The sequence below is a fragment of the Haliotis rufescens genome, unplaced genomic scaffold (assembly GCF_023055435.1).
Source record: "Haliotis rufescens isolate VD_foot unplaced genomic scaffold, xgHalRufe1.0.p SCAF_19, whole genome shotgun sequence".
Taxonomy (NCBI): Eukaryota; Metazoa; Mollusca; class Gastropoda; order Lepetellida; family Haliotidae; genus Haliotis; species Haliotis rufescens.
In genome coordinates, this window is record NW_025963879.1 from 10,328,400 (window position 1) to 10,346,730 (window position 18,331).

Genomic DNA, 18,331 nt, shown 5'->3' on the forward strand with positions numbered 1-18,331 from the left:
CAAACTTCGGTGTTCAAGCTGTTACTTTGTGAGAAGACAGGGCAGACTCTTTGTGGAATGTACTTCGAAACCTCGTCATAAACAAATGCAGCAAATAGCACGAAAAAATATCTTCAAGGATGACTACACCATTGGTACTGAAGCAGCTGTTAGGAAAGCATGCTTTTATAAATATCAACACAATCGGCATTATGAGCAGGGACACAACCAGTACTCAAGACACAACTGGCTGGAAGGGAAGTTAGGACAAAGTATGTGATGTTCTTTGGGTTGGGCATTCCAACAGCAGAGGAATGGACAGTTAGGAATTTTGGCAGACCGCAAAGAATATAATCATCATGTACCTTGTGTTTCAAAGATGATGAATAAATTGTGTGAAATTATGAATTAATTTTCATTTTTCAGACCTTATTAATGTAACAGCAAAAGTTCAGGTGTTTGCAATGTGCCTGAAGGAATGCAATATTGCCAAACTGGCCACCATAGGGAGTGTTTGTATACATGGATTCAAAGCCAAGCTTGGGTTTTTTTCATGGTTGAATAATTTGCATTGGTGTGATGATATATATGTCAACAGAGGAATCTAGGGGGATGTCCATGTTGACTATTGTATCCTGCCTTTGTCTTATCACTTCAGCTCTGTGGATATTTGGGTCAGTTCCTCATGGTGACTGAAATGGGAATATGGTGGACAGGCTGTAACATGGCTGACATGTTATAATACCCAGATGGCAGAGAGCATTGCTTGTTCTTTCAGTTGATTATCTGCAGGCAGATTTGATGGAGCTTGAATATTGCCAGTTGTGGCATTCACTCACTCCTACCGCATAAGGCATGAAGTGTGTTGGTGGGGGCTTGGGGGAGACATCTTCTTGAGGCAAGGGATTTAAATGATTGTCAAAGTCCAGTTTCCACCATTGCCAAACTAGGCTGGAATTTCTTGGATTGATCGTAGTGCCACCAGTGGCCACCAGTGCCACCAGAGTTATGTGCCTTCTATTGACCAATCAGATTCCACCTCTCAGACCACTTGCATTTCCCTCAAACAAAATGGCAGCACACAGTGAAGAAGGTCTAATCGATAATCAAAATCATATTGTCACAGAACGGTTTTACTTCAGGATGTGCATCAAATCCTGTGAGTACCTAGATTAAAAACATGAACAGAATAGAAAATATCTGTTGTCACTGAGTTGGCGGTACACATGCTTTGCAAATCCTGCAATCAACCGAAATCTGCATGGCAATTCACAAACCAGATGAAGATTTGTCAGCTGAAACCTGTGCTTCTGAGTTTCAACCAATGAAATGCTATACTTTTTTTTCACTATCGTTATGGATCTGCTGACTGTTCATGTTGAAATTGAAAAAATAAATTCTGAATTTGCTCTTACTTTATATCCTGTTGATCAGCTGATAGTATATTGCACCCTTCCAACCACCCCAAATATATTTCTGAACAAGGACCCCTGAAGTTGACGTATATCACACATGGGAGTCAAACTAGAGTCTGCTGTTTTTCCTGAATCAGATAGGCTGCAGAGATGCACACCAGTTTTCCAACTTGATTTGTCAGGTTTGCATTGCTTAAAGCAACAGCTGTGTTGCAGGCTCGCCTCCCACATTAAACCATTTAAAAAAAATAATTATTCCATCTGACCTGTAGAAGAGGAGAAAACTATAAAACAATTTCAATTGCTTCTTTTCCCCACCTACTGACAGGTATGGTCCTGTAAAATATCTGTAAAGCATGTTAAACAAAATGTGGCCTATGTCTAAATCCTGCATTACTTAAGTTGAGCTGACATTATGTAAAATTACTTAAATACCATTTAAACATGCATTAGGCTCAAGTCACTCAAGATGGATGTTTTTATCTCACCTAAGGTTTAATAGTTATTGATGCCGGATTCAGTTATAAGTTTACATGAGGGTGAGAACATACAGACTATTAATGTCACTTTTCACCTGGGGATCTGTTGGCCAAGACCATCTCACTGCTTCTGTTGGTCCCTAAATGAAGTACACATGAACACAACTTTACCCTGGTCACTTACAGTGTGTCCCATGTCAGAGTAATGTTGCCGATCATAATGTCCCAGTAGTGTCGCCTGTCACCATCCCCCAGTAGTGTTGCTATCTCCCAGTATATTCCTGTCACTGAGAGATGGTAACAGGAACACAATTTGGAGGTGGTGACAGGAACACTACTGGGAGATGGTGACAGGAACGCTACTGTGAGATGGTGACAGGAACACCATTTGGAGGTGGTGACAGGAACACTACTGGGAGATGGTAACAGGAAAGCTACTGTGAGATGGTGACAGGAACACCATTTGGAGGTGGTGACAGGAACTCTACTGGGAGACGGTGACAGGAACACCATTTGGAGGTGGTGACAGGAACACTACTGGGAGATGGTGAGAGGAACACTACTGGGAGATGGTGACAGGAACACTACTGGGAGATGGTGACAGGAACGCTACTGGGAGACGGTGACAGGAACGCTACTGGGAGACGGTGACAGGAACACTACTGGGAGATGGTAACAGGAACACTACTGGGAGATGGTGACAGGAACAGTACTGGGAGATGGTGACAGGAACACTACTGGGAGATGGTGACAGGAACACTACTGGGAGATGGTGACAGGAACACTACTGGGAGATGGTAACAGGAACGATACTTGGAGATGGTGACAGGAACACTACTGGGAGATGGTAACAGGAACGATACTTGGAGATGGTGACAGGAACACTACTGGGAGATGGTGACATGAACACTACTGGGAGATGGTAACAGGAACGCTACTGGGAGATTGTGACAGGAACACTACTGGGATGGTGACAGGAACACTACTGGGAGATGGTGACAGGAACACTACTGGGAGATGTTAACAGGAACACTACTGGGAGATGGTGACACCAACACTACTGGGAGATGGTGACAGGAACACTACTGGGAGATTGTGACAGGAACACTACTGGGAGATGGTGACAGGAACACTACTGGGAGATGGTGACAGGAACACTACTGGGAGATGGTAACAGGAACGCTACTGGGAGATGGTGCCACCAACACTACTGGGAGATTGTGACAGGAACACTACTGGGAGATGGTGACACCAACACTACTGGGAGATGGTGACAGGAACACTACTGGGAGATGGTGACAGGAACACTACTGGGAGATTGTGACAGGAACAGTACTGGGAGATGGTGACAGGAACACTACTGGGAGATGGTGACACCAACACTACTGGGAGATGGTGACAGGAACACTACTGGGAGATGGTGACAGGAACACTACTGGGAGATTGTGACAGGAACACTACTGGGAGATGGTGACAGGAACACTACTGGGAGATGGTGACAGGAACGCTACTGGGAGATGGTGACAGGAACACTACTGGGAGATGGTGACAGGAACGCTACTGGGAGATGGTGACAGGAACACTACTGGGAGATGGTAACAGGAACGATACTTGGAGATGGTGACAGGAACACTACTGGGAGATGGTGACATGAACACTACTGGGAGATGGTAACAGGAACGTTACTGGGAGATTGTGACAGGAACACTACTGGGAGATGGTGACAGGAACACTACTGGGAGATGGTGACAGGAACACTACTGGGAGATGGTAACAGGAACGCTACTGGGAGATTGTGACAGGAACACTACTGGGAGATGGTGACAGGAACACTACTGGGAGATGGTGACAGGAACACTACTGGGAGATGGTAACAGGAACGCTACTGGGAGATGGTGACACCAACACTACTGGGAGATGGTGACAGGAACACTACTGGGAGATGGTGACAGGAACAGTACTGGGAGATGGTGACAGGAACACTACTGGAAGATAGTGACAGGAACACTACTGGGAGATGGTAACAGGAACGCTACTGGGAGATGGTGACAGGAACACTACTGGGAGATTGTGACAGGAACACTACTGGGAGATGGTGACAGGAACGCTACTGGGAGATGGTGACAGGAACAGTACTGGGAGATGGTGACAGGAACACTACTGGGAGATGGTGACACCAACACTACTGGGAGATGGTGACAGGAACACTACTGGGAGATGGTAACAGGAACACTACTGGGAGATGGTGACAGGAACACTACTGGGAGATGGTAACAGGAACACTACTGGGAGATGGTGACACCAACACTACTGGGAGATGGTGACAGGAACACTACTGGGAGATGGTAACAGGAACACTACTGGGAGATGGTGACACCAACACTACTGGGAGATGGTGACAGGAACACTACTGGGAGATGGTAACAGGAACACTACTGGGAGATGGTGACACCAACACTACTGGGAGATGGTAACAGGAACAGTACTGGGAGATGGTGACACCAACACTACTGGGAGGTGGTGACACCAACACTACTGGGAGATTGTGACTGGAACACTACTGGGAGATGGTGACACCAACACTACTGGGAGATGGTAACAGGAACACTACTGGGAGATTGTGACAGGAACACTACTGGGAGATTGTGACAGGAACACTACTGGGAGATGGTGACACCAACACTACTGGGAGATGGTGACACCAACACTACTGGGAGATGGTGACACCAACACTACTGGGAGATGGTGACAGGAACACTACTGGGAGATGGTGACACCAACACTACTGGGAGATGGTGACAGGAACACTACTGGGAGATGGTAACAGGAACACTACTGGGAGATGGTGACACCAACACTACTGGGAGATTGTGACAGGAACACTACTGGGAGATGGTAACAGGAACACTACTGGGAGATGGTGACACCAACACTACTGGGAGATTGTGACAGGAACACTACTGGGAGATGGTGACAGGAACACTACTGGGAGATGGTGACACCAACACTACTGGGAGATTGTGACAGGAACACTACTGGGAGATGGTAACAGGAACGCTACTGGGAGATGGTGACACCAACACTACTGGGAAATGGTGACACCAACACTACTGGGAGATGGTGACAGGAACACTACTGGGAGATGGTGACAGGAACACTACTGGGAGATGGTGACTGGAACAGTACTGGGAGATGGTGACAGGAACAGTACTGGGAGATGGTGACAGGAACAGTACTGGGAGATGGTGACAGGAACACTACTGGGAGATTGTGACAGGAACACTACTGGGAGATGGTGACAGGAACAGTACTGGGAGATGGTGACAGGAACAGTACTGGGAGATGGTGACAGGAACACTACTGGGAGATGGTGACAGGAACACTACTGGGAGATGGTGACAGGAACAGTACTGGGAGATGGTGACAGGAACAGTACTGGGAGATGGTGACAGGAACAGTACTGGGAGATGGTGACACCAACACTACTGGGAGATGGTGACACCAACACTACTGGGAGATGGTGACAGGAACACTACTGGGAGATGGTGACAGGAACACTACTGGGAGATGGTGAAAGGAACAGTACTGGGAGATGGTGACAGGAACACTACTGGGAGATTGTGACAGGAACACTACTGGGAGATGGTGACACCAACACTACTGGGAGATGGTGACATGAACACTACTGGGAGACGGGAGACGCTTTTTGTCCCTCATCTAGACTGCAATGTTGACGTCATTCGAATCTTATTGTGACGTGAGTGAGGTCTCACTACAAACGACGGCATAGCTGAAATTGTTGATGTCATTCCACAAATTGTGGTTTTCTAGGACAGCAGTGTTGTTCAGTGCATATTTCTAATGGGAAGCTAAAAATATTTACCAAATAATTGGTAATACAGAAATCATTACTCTCACATGTATGTCTCGCTCGGGAAATACAAGAATTCTGACGCTCGTTTCGTAAAATCAGTATGACACACATGTTCGTATAATAATCTATTACTCGCTCCACATCATTATAATATTGCCTCATTAATGGCGTAATATTTAATGACGTCATACTAATAAGTGATGTCATAGTATTTCAATTTTTACGTAATTTCGATCATTTTAGCCACGGGACGTCTTCCCTGCTTGGTACATGTATTGGTAATAAGGAGATTATTATATTCGTGTTCGTCTCACTGACTGTACGGCACAGTACGAGGCACACATAATATACATCATGTAATAATCTCGAACGTGCGTGTAACATGACATCAAAACCACACATCTAGGGGAGATAACTCTATAGCTATATATAACGCTTCTGTGTGTAATGGGATCAGATATTAAATAGTTTGAGCCTGACCACCCGATCCCGTTAGTCGCCTCTTACGACAAGCATAGTCGCCTTTTACGGCAAGAATGGGTTGCTGAAGACCTATTCTACCTCGGATCTTCATGGGTCAGATATTAATGAAGTCAGTGACCAGTTGGTTGTACAGTGATCGAACTAATCGCTATCTGAATACATAAAGGCTGGATCGTTATATGTTCTACTTAATCTTGGTTGCTAGGCGGCCTTCATTTCTATTAAGAACAGATTCTCCAAATAAAGCCTTTGTGGTGAAAATATTTAAACGCAAGGTGAAACTATGGATTCTAGAAGTGAATAACAAATTATCTTTACGATGAGTAAAAGATTTCAACGTGTTGAATAAATGACTAAGTAGTAACTTTGGCCGAACACTCCTTCCACACACACATGCACACACGCTCCACACTCAGGCGCTAAGTTCCTGTCTAAGTCAAGACGTTGTAAATAGTGTCATATATTGAAACTGTTTATCAGTGTAATAAGGGTAACAATTTATTGTTAGAGTGATCAACATAATTCAATATCAAATAGCAGACAAGTGGTGTTTGAAATACTTTTATCAGTTCTGCCATATCTGCCCATTAGTCCCAGTCTGGCTACAATGTTAAAACACAAAAACTCCTTTACAGGAATGGTCACGTGTGGTAATTGTGATATTTTAAGTTGATTACACCTATATATATGTCGTTTATGTAAATACACTTATAACAATACTGTTGAACATTGTAACTTCCAGATTCCAGACGTATACGGTGTAAAACATGGATGTATGGTTCCCGGGTAAACCTGTTTCGCCACTGACTCTTGTGTATATGAGGACTATGTGTAGGGTTGTTGTGAGACAACAGACGAACTTCAGCTGACTAAACTGGACCTTTTCGGTGTTCAAAATATTTAGCCATTCATTCCCTTTCGGCTACGATATGCCACCTATTGTTAGCCATGGTTTGTGTTTACCTAAACGCACCTGTGTCTGCAAGTACGCCCTGGCGGCTCCATCATATATCGATAAGGAGGATTAAGTTTAGTTATATTTAGCTTTCATTACTTATGCATCGTACGGAATATACGCACATGTGACTAGCATTCCAAGTTATATATCTTGTATTTAATGTGATGCTAATTCAAAACAGTCGTTTCAATCATCAATGTCTGAAGAACAGTAGTTGTTGTTTGGCATGTGTTGTATTCAGTTTATTTTCCTGACAGACCTCTCCTCTCCTCTCTGTAGGTAACACAGACGATATTTTATCATTTTTATTTCAAATTGCATTGTTTTAATTTCCAGAAAAATCAACAGTTTCTTAAATCTGTATGCACAGTATGAAGAGTCAGACAGTATGTTATCTGTTTGTGACGCATTGCACAAAACATTTTCAGAAACGCCTAAAAAATAGACGAGGACTATTAACCATGTTTACTGCGGAATATCCTACAGGCTGTTCACCTGTACACGTCCTGTATTGTTGCATCTACTTCTATACTGGGGTAATCATGCCAAAAAGATACTGCTACTGTTTTCAATACGGATGAGTACAGGGTTTAATCCTATAACAATTAGCACCCTCGCAACACATCCCTCCTCACCAGGACTAGCTGTTTTACACCTGGACAATTGCTTTGTGCAGCAGATACCGGGGCCAAGTGTCACAGGCTGGCGATTTGCATCCATCGGAAGTTCGTTAGCATGTTCAGTCAAGTGTGTCCTTACACAAGTGTCAAGAGACGGAAACTTCTTTTGTTTCGGCAGGTACCCTTTTGTTGGTGTCAAAGAAAGTTGTTTTTGTTGTTTTTAGGGGTATTCTTATATACCCCTATCAGAAATCAGAAATGGGCTTCAGACGTTGTTCCCATGTGGGAAATCGAATGTATATTATATTTTTATATATTTCAATCAGTTATCACTATTTTATCCATTAATATGTTTAGAAATGTATAACATTGTATTAAACCGTGTGTAAATGTTTAAAATATTTCAGTTGCCTTTTTCTAGATAAAAAAATAACAAATTTACAAATTACCTGGTTTATTTTAACAGGTGCATTTATGATGGGGTCTACGTTCAGGTAGGTAAGTAACACCCTAAGAAATATTCAAAACATGTACCCGGCCTTCACCTACACCATATAGGCCTAAATGGGTGTCATATTTCTACATAAATTCCTCCGTTGATATCGCGGCATTAAAATACTTATCAAAATCAAACTTGTGACTTTCTTATTAAATTGCGAGGTGTTTGTCATAAACCTGAATTCTTGATATATCTGGCATGTATAATGTCAATTAACGTTTGTTAATTTAAAATGACACAGATATTTTTGTGCCTTGTCATACAAATTGTACCAATGGATGCTCTGAATAAATTTCAACCAATCGAAATCGTTCTAACCAATCTGTGCAGAGCAGTGCGTGAACGAGCAGCCATTGTTGTTTGCGGGTCCGAGAACAGAGGGGCTACAAGATTCACCATTCTCATGTGAGTAAACCCGAGACGGCTAGTTCAGGTTTACCAGGCCTACTTTACGTGATCGTGGAAATAAATTACTACCGCTTATTCAGATTCCTTATTGCTATTTGACCGATTGCAATTCGCCATGTTGCTATTTCGAATCGGCATCGACGAATCTCTTGTGTTCTTTTCTAAGACATAGACCTAGCATCCAGTGTTTAACACCTCGTTACTTGTGCCGGAATATCGTGGAGGGCCAGGAAGCGTTAAAAAGCGGGTGTGAATTGTGTTACTTGGTTTGAAATATGTTAGTTAACCACATGGCGGCTTTTTAACTGGTAACTTTATAAAGCATAGGTCTACTTTCTGGGCCGGAGCGCTGTCATCAGTCATTTTCAGTCACGTGCAAAATGTCGGTGAAAGCTTCGCCAAGAGATGGAATCGGAATTTGCGATCTTGCAACATTGACCTACATTTTGTCTTCAGTTAGCACACAGTTAATTCTATCGATATCTATGGAATCAGTTTGATTTTCTAATTTGGAACCATTCCAATTGGTGCTCCAATGGCTTTTAAATATCATTTTATGTGATTGGTCAAATGTGTTTTAGATGGAAGGACAAACGGAGTTCGGATTTCATGGCGTACGTGTTGCACAGGAATATTATGTAATACCAGTAGGCCTAACATTCATCGGGATTATTTTCACTATCATCTTTAGCATAGTTTGAACGAAACGTTCATTGTAATATGACTGACTTACATGCTCTTTTTTTTTACCTTTTACCACATTACAAACTGACAAGCTGTAGCTTGTTTATATGAAAGTTACCCAATATTTTCAATCAGTTAACAAATATTTTCTATGAAAAAATTAATGTGTACTATTGTTGCCAATTGGAATATTGCTACACAGTTAATCCCAAGGGTTGATGGCTTAGATCATGTTAGATCATTAAATGAACTAAATAGGATATTTTCTCAGTTGGTATAAAGTCGTGTGGTCATGCACTAGACACTAGATAACTTATGTAAATAAAAAAATGATCCCATAGACATGATAAATTACTTTGAATTGGTTCAGATGCAAGGGCTTGAAATTAGCATTTGAGGCTGATCTTATATCATGTTGGTTTATGCCCCTCTTCATGCTAATTTTCACCTTGTTGCAAATTTGTCATCTTTATTGTTATGTACATTACATGTACATTATGCATACACCTTCTTTGTACATGTTATAAATTTGTCAATTAAGAAATTATAAATGTTTTGAATATTGGGATAGCTATGTAAACATAAAGCAGTTTTGTAAACTGTAGTCTACCCAGTATGTGTACTGGTTTTCATTTGATTACAATCTGAACATGCAAGGCTTAGTCAGCTCTTTTTAGCAAATACATACTAGGCCAAATACATTTCTTGGAACTAGTGGCAGAAGCCTTAGCCTTTTACTGAAAGAAAAGGGGGAAAGACCTCCGCCTGCATATATTTACATACAGCGTGTTTCTTCCATCTATATAAATTTTTAAGGGGGTGCTTTTAGAACCTTGTGGTTTTGTCTCAAAATTGTGAGATCCTTAGAATTGGCAATCGACATGAAAACTGCACTGTATACTTATTAATTGTTGCCGTGTGTATTTGAATTCAACAAGCATCCAGCATTTTTCAACAGTGACCATTTATGGCCCCCTTTCTACAGTGAATAGTGATGTTATATGAGATTATGACATACATGCAACAGTATTGATGAGCACCCTGCATACATATATATATACATATCGATTTTGTTCATGCCCACAAAATTAAAGATGGTGGTCATTCTCTGAGTAGACTGGAAAAAAATCTTTGCGGTGTCAGATATGAGCTGAAGGTAGTTTTGTAAAGAAATCTTACAGATATTGGTTGCCATGAACAAAGTTCTTGGATTGCTGTGTTATTTAAATCTGGTAACCTATATATGTTAAAATATGGGTTATGACATGTATGAGGACTTTTTTGTTTCAATTTATCTACATTACTCTTTTTGGTTTATTTATTACATTAAACATTGTCAGTAGACTGATAATTGATAAACATCTAAATACAAATTGATGCTGATTAATTTTGACAGTTGTTTGAGGAACTGAGCAGGAAAATTTGAATTTCCAACAAGTCTTATCCCTATTGTACAATTATAAGACATTAAGATGATGCATGTTCAACATGTTTAACTGCTCTGTTTTGTGTTTCAGGTTTGTGACTTTCATATTGGTATAACACCAATGTGAGCAAACTGAGGTGAGTGCTTCATGGTACTTCTTCAATTTGTCCATTATCGTTGAATTCACAATTACAAATGCAAAATATTACACCTTAGTAACAAACTAGTTGTCCCAAACTGGTTGTCCCAAACTGGTTGTCCCAGGTCACCAGCTGACGTTATCAGTCACATTAACTTTAGTATTTATAGGAATAGCACAGTTTGGAAAATCTTGAGCCGGTTACTCATATTGCTGAAACTGAATCTGATTATCTGTTTCATGATGTCAAAGTATTCAAAACATCTACCGTGCAAGGTACACCTATCTAAACGGAACAGTTCGCTCCAATAATTTCTGACTGACATCCATAGCATTATCTCCTGTTTCATGTTTGTGAACGTAAGGAATACTAGTCATTCAAATGATAGGATATGTATGCCTTTTAAAGACTTACTACGATATGCTGCATCTTATGAATAAATGCTGCTTCACTTTCTTAACTTAACACAATGATTCATTGTTAACCATGATACGGTGCAGAATAGACTGAATTTACTAGGAACGAGTGATGTTTGTGCATGTGGACTTACAGTGTATGTAGTTGATTATTTTTTATTGGGCAAATATTTGATTTTTGTTGCTGAAATGCTGAAATAAATTTGTCTTATTTGTTTTGATTTTCAATATTGGTATGTTTGACAGTGACAAGATTGTTGGTTGATACAGCATCAGCATGTGTTATGGTTAATGTTATTGATAGACTGTTCATTGTCTTTTTGTCCCCACTTTATTGTGAACACATCTGTTTGTGACATTATTGATAGTTTCATACTTTGAATCAGGTGTTTATTGAATAATACGGCGATAGAATCTAACAGTTTTGTCCACTAGTCCACATGTCACCATTAAATGACGTGAATCTGATTACAGTTAGTGTTTCAGAAAAGGTTACATTTTATCAAATTGTTGCAGCAAAACAGGAAATTTAATCAACACTTGTCTTAAGTTGTAGTATCAGACATAACTGAGAAAATAATGATACGCCAGAAAGAGAAGAAAACACCCAAACAGTTACTTAGTTATTATTTGTGTATTATTCATCTAGTATATACCTAGCATGCAGCAGGCTGCTTCTCACGTGGTGCTTAGTCTTGCTCAAGTTTATGGTACATTTCTGAAGTTCATGAAATTTGGGTATGCTCTTCATTTTTGTTGAAGATTCGGAACCAAAGCGTCTGTAAACATGGATAGAGAGTCCCCAACACACCATGTCCGTCCCAAGGAATTACTTTGGATAATGCATTCGTTGTATCCGTTTGTTCGCTATATCCGTGTTCATTATATCCGTGTTCTACTGTATATCTATCTAATATCTATACATTAGATCTGTGAAGATCTGTGTTACCAGGTCTTCGGCAAACCATTCTTGCCCTAAAGGGCAACTATGCTTGTTGTAAGAGGTGACTAATAGGATCAGGTTGTCAGACTCAATGGGTTGGTTGATGAATGTCATCGTATTGCAACTGCGTAGATCGATGCTCATGATGTCGATCACTAGATTGTCTGGTCGATTAGTTTGATAAATGTACAACCAACTGGTCCCTGAGTTCATTAATATCTGACCCATGAAGATCCGCAAAAGGTGCCTATGATTGTCGCAAGAGGCGACTAACGGGATCGGGTGGTCAGGCTCGCTGACTTGGTTGATGTGTGTCATTGTATCCCAACTGCTTAGATCTATGCTCATGATGTCAATGACTGGATTGTCTGGTCCAGACTCGATTATTTACAGACTGCCATCACATAGCTGGAATATTGCTAAGTGGTTCAAAACAACAAACACTGTACATTAAGAACCAACAGGGTAAAATTCTTAGTCATGTCATCATTGGCGTATTCCAAATATCAAATACAATCATGCAACAGCACTGGAAATGTGCAGTGACAATACATGTGTGACAGATGCTAGAATAATATGATAGTTGTGGTATGAACTTGCCTGTTGAGGTAATATTACATCAACCCTCATGCTGAGGTGTTCTATCCAGAGTTGATTCTTAGTTTATTATGGTTTGAGTTGTGATTATTGAATGAATGATGTTTTCTTTTGCCTCAGTATCGGTAAGCAATTTAACTCAGTACTGGTAAAACCTGTAACTGTGTGTAGTGTTAACTACCTGTCCTTAAACATGTTAAAGATCTTCACTTGTCCCAGGCTTCGAGACAGCTATTTCTACTGTGGTGTTTTTTTTATTATTAAAACAATGGTTAGGTTTACCTTGACATAAACCATCTTGATTTTCAAATTTAGAAAAACTGAGCTGCACAACCTTATTTCTACTTTTATTTTGACGTACTCAAGTGTGTCTGTTATGTAACATATTTTGGCTAGGTTGGATTTTTCATCCATAGAATTGAAAATACTATCTATTGTCTGCTGAATGTTTCCTTTTGAAAAGATTATTGCTACCTTGGTTGATGCATGTCATTGTATCCCAATTGCGTGGATCGATGCTTATGATGTCAATGACTGGATTGTCAGGTCCATACTCGATTATTTACAGACCGCTGTCATACAGCTAGAATATTGCTGAGTGCGGCATTAAACAAAATCAACAGACAAATCAAATCACTGCATTGTCTGGTCCAGACTCATTTGTATTTTCAGTTGGAATAATGAGTGCACCGGTTAAGCAACAGACATAGCTTAACCTGTGACATTTATAAGTCAAAACATTGAGCAAGGTCGGACTCCTTTTAAGCTTTTACTCACATATTCATTTGCAGTTATAAAGCTCTTGCAGAAGATAGTATTTCATTTATGAGAGTTGATTGAAAAGTTATGAGCTTTGCATAGAAAGACTTAACCTAAAGACATTAACACGATATGTTTTTCAACATGATCTCTTTCTACAATGATAGACCTTTGCCAATGATGTTTGGGGGAACATGATACCATTTTCATAGACATCCTTCTTTTGGCTGCCCAACATGTTCTCCACACTGGCAGAGCAGCTATGACTTCATTGTTTTGAGTCAAAATGGGTTCTGGATAAACTTTCTTCATGTTTGTAAAAAGATGGAAGTCATACAGAAAATATGGTGTGAGCTAAATACTCAAACTCAAGTTTCCACCCATGCTGAACTAGGCTGGGCTCGAGTGGCTATTACGAGTTATGTCCCTCCTATTGACCAATCAGATTCAACTTCATATCACTTGCATTTGTTTGAAGCAAAATGGCGGCAACCAGTGAAGACGATCCGATCTATAAACAAGATCTACATTGATAAAAACAGGTTTGGAAATAATCTGTTGAAGGTACCCGTTTTTGCAAATCCTGCAAAATCTGCACGGCAGTTTACGAACTGGATGTTGATATTCTTTTCACAATTTTGATGGGACTATGCAAAGACTCATTAGTCAAGCCAAAATATAACTACATGTATATATAATTTGAGCCTAGTTCGTCAAAGGTGGAAATTGGACTTTATGGTCAGTTAACTCCCTTGCCTCGGGAAGATGCCTTGGACATGAATGATTTGTGCTGTTCTTTGTCTGGTTTGTTCTCTATGGAGGAGCACATCTTTCTCAGTCTGCCATATCTTAGTCTTAATTTGTCAAGTCTATTTGAAGATACTCTACCATGAAGACACCTTCAGCATCCCAGGACAAGGAGACCACAACCTTTCTACCTGATGGGACAGTCAGTCTTTGCCTTCTATGGTTGTGTTGATGTCTAATGCTTCAACTGTTTTCATTGTCGTTTGGCTCAGGCTGGGAGTGCTGACTCCAGGTATCATCCATAGTCAAAAAGCAAGAGCCATTGTGGATCAGCTTCAAACCAAGCTAGTTAATCACAAGACATTGTTGTGTCTGGTTCATTTTTCATTGGATGTCAGGAACTATGGAACCCAACAAGCTGCTACTTTCTCCATTGCCAAAGTTGGTGATAATGGAATGCTCTCTCTCCTGAAAAATGCATACTGAACTAGCTATATGACAGTTATTCGCCTGTTGGTCATCACCATATCGTAGATTGTCATGATCATTTGTGGGGTTATCTTCAAGGCTGCTACGCTTATGCTATCTTTTTACGATGGCATAGGAAGAGGGACCTTCCCTAGTATAATACTCTAATCTTTATGGGTGGCTTTTGGTGTTGAGCCCATTTTCTATACATTCCTCAAGTTGGTCCATTTTCCAAAGGTCACAGGCCCATGCTTGTTGCTGCAAAACAAGTTTTTGTGGATAAACCTCCATGACATCATTTGATGCCCTAAACAAAGATGTCACTATTATGCAATTCCTTCCATGTGATGCTTAGAATTTATCACTCAAACCCCGTGTGAACTACGGGCTTTCTTAAAAAATTTTATGCCCAGTACAGTGTTCATTCTTGAGCATCTTTGGCATTGCAGGTTCTATTTCAATTATGATGTAAGAAATATAAATTCTGTGCGAAGTTAGTGAAATAGGCTGTTGTTAAAAATGAAACATCTATAAGTGCTAGTGCTAGAAGATCATGAAGCATGTGGTATTTTTTAAATGACTATGCAAATTAATTTTATGTGTGCCAAATTATCAAATAGCAGCTTTCATCCCTAAACATTTGCTCAAAGTTTATGCATCTGAGTGGCGTAATAATATTTTATGTTTTGTGTGGAAGATGTAGGATTTTTCATCTGGTAAATCCCTGGTCACTGTGTTATAATTGCAATGTTTGTCAAGTACCACAGTCAAATTGTGAACTTATGGTTATGGTTCATGATTCCTAACATCAACGAGCTGGCACAAATGGCCTAACATCATTTCCCAATGACAGTTTCAAGAAAAGTTGATGTCTGTCTTCTTAGCTTCATTTTGTAAATGACCTAGAATGTTTCCAGCTGAAACTATGATCGCTTTGAACATTTTGGGAAAATTGTTGACAATGTTTAAACATCCCATTTTGGGCATAATAGAAATTGATTATCAGTTTATGGATATCAATGAATACACACATTCAGTCATTGTCATTATACTGTTTGTGTGTGGTAACAAGCATTCCCTGACAGTGTGTTAGGTCCCTAAGTCGCAGGGAGCATTGCGGTGGCTTGCTTGCACACAACATGGTGGATGCAGAACTCTAGTCAGTCATACACATGTCAGGCATGGGAAATACTGGCTGTCTGTATAGTAATACTTTGTTGTAGGTAGTACAAATATTGGGCACTACATTATCAGTTGCATGTTTGCCTGTAGTTGGCGATATGGTGTTTTAGTGATACCTAGCAGCTAGCCACAGCTGTTGCAGTTGACCTACATTTCATGTAATTAGCATGAACGTGATGATGTGGAATATCACTTATGAAGCTCATGAAATATGCATGTTTTGGATTGTAATTGTTTATTTTAAGGACAACTGTTTAGCATGCATTTGGTCTATGTATTTTTGCTGGTCTGTGCAGATATATGAAGCAAGTAGATTATTTGTCTTCTGCTCATGGACAAGTTAACTCCTAACTTGCATTTCACCCCACTTCTATTTCATGTGATGAGATGTTGTATCTAATCATTGATATTCCATCAGTTGTAGAGATGATTACCATCTGCAAGGAGAAAAGATTCAATTCTTCTAAAATCCTTTGTGCCGTCACTAAAGATAAAACTGCCCTCAGTACCTTATTTTGGGGGAGAAAAGTGAAAAGATGTGACTTGACATAAATTTGTCATACTGTACATTAATGCTACATTATGGTATCTCTTTTACAGATAAGAAATCCAAGTACACACAGTTTAAGACCAACAAGAGCAGGTAAGAGGCGTCTGAGGCGCCACAATTTGCAGTGCCACAATTTGCAGTGCTGAGTTGTCTCTTGGGGAAGCCAGAAAGCTATGTTCGTAGGTTCGAATCCTGGTTCCCCCCGTTGTTTCTAGGTCTGTCAGCACCATAGCTGTGCTCAAGGGTTTTGTCGAAATGGTAAACACCTTATACCTGGAACTCTTCTTACTTTTCTCCCACATTAAGTTGACAAGTCCTGATATTACTCGAATACTGTTCAAAATGGCCTTTAACACTAATTAGGTTTAGGAAGTGAATACCAAAAGTGCCAGAGAGATGTCAATAGATCTGAAGTGAATGTTAAAGCAAATGCAACTGCTATAGTAATCTGAAGCCTGTCCCTTTATCCTATTTCTTCTTTCTTCTACTTGATTGTGTTATGTTTGTCGACAGGAGCAATGAACTACCACCACAGTCACACTGGAAGTATACCTCCAGGTAGCAGCTTCCCCTCCTCCAGTGACAAGCCTGGTCTCTACACCGCTGGGGGGTTCACGACAAGCCCCTACCCCCCGTCACAACCTGGCCTGCCTCCCGGGGCCCAGACCCAGCGCTACCAGTCTGTCACTCAGGCCTATGCAATGGCAGCCAATCCGGCCTACTACACTCCACCAACAGGCTACTCCACTCTATCTGCCACAGGCTACCCATCGGCCACTGTCGGGACAGGGGCGTTTCACACCGTAGGCTACCCATCACTTCAGTCTCTCCCCTCAACCACGCCTGCAGGCTACCCCACCCAGTACCCGATGCCAACATACCTCGGGGGCAGCCAACTTGGAGCCACTACAGTGCCCAGCTACGCAGCGTCTGCACTTCCAGTCACCAGCGCCATCTACCCAAGCAGCGCCTACACGAGCACGCCCATCGTGGCCAGCCAGATCCAGCCTCGGGGGTACTCTGTGTCGCCCATGGGTTACCCAAGTCAGTTGGGAACAAACCCAACCTACCCTGGTGCTTCGTATCAGTCTCAACCGCCGTTTTAGTCGGGATGGGGGCACTCACGACGACGGTTTTCAATAGGACTCAAATCTTTATAGCGAGTCATGACAAACTTAGACGTGCAGAATGCATCGGAGTTTTATGTATAAACAAGGCCACTTTTGGCCAGGCGTTCTTTTCCCAAACACAGACAGTTTTATGCAGCAGCACTTGTTACAATGCTTGAAGGGTGTTATGCAGATGGACTGTGTTTTAAATCACTTGGTGATTTCCTCTACTCTAAAGCCAGTTTCAGTCAAGGCAACAGCAATGCTGTGTTAATTGGGGTACAAAAAACGTGAGCTTGTTCCATTCTGTTGCATAATTTATATATCCATCCTGGTGCCTACAAGCCAGGCTAAGTAGTAGGGGATGTATATATATTTTTCTACTGTTTTGTTTTACCAGAAAGATCTGAAGTTTTTAGGAAATTTAGTTTACCACTTTATTTTTACTTTACTAGACGATTATTTCGAAAAGCTTTTTGTGAGAATCCCATATTCTGTACTTTATAATTTATAACAGTCATATTGTGAAAAGTATCTTTGATCAAATAAACAAATGAAGCTTTTTGTGGAGTCTTTGAGCTTTTAAGTTCATTCC

The 18,331-nt window shown here is 40.8% G+C and overlaps 1 protein-coding gene across 1 annotated transcript; it reads left to right on the top strand.

Annotated features, from left to right (window-relative positions):
* The first annotated feature begins 8,610 nt into the window (after positions 1 to 8,610).
* LOC125381655 (calcium-binding protein P-like) lies at positions 8,611 to 18,300 on the top strand. Its single transcript, XM_048398857.1, has 4 exons — positions 8,611 to 8,712; positions 10,917 to 10,962; positions 16,678 to 16,720; positions 17,141 to 18,300. Exon 4 carries the CDS (start codon positions 17,146 to 17,148, stop codon positions 17,731 to 17,733), a length of 588 nt encoding a protein of 195 aa, XP_048254814.1. The 5' UTR covers positions 8,611 to 8,712; positions 10,917 to 10,962; positions 16,678 to 16,720; positions 17,141 to 17,145; the 3' UTR covers positions 17,734 to 18,300.
* Positions 18,301 to 18,331: the final 31 nt, after the last annotated feature.

Bases quoted from the DNA above. Each gene is read 5' to 3' on its own strand.
- LOC125381655 (XM_048398857.1), top strand. From the start codon at position 17,146: ATGAACTACCACCACAGTCACACTGGAAGTATACCTCCAGGTAGCAGC.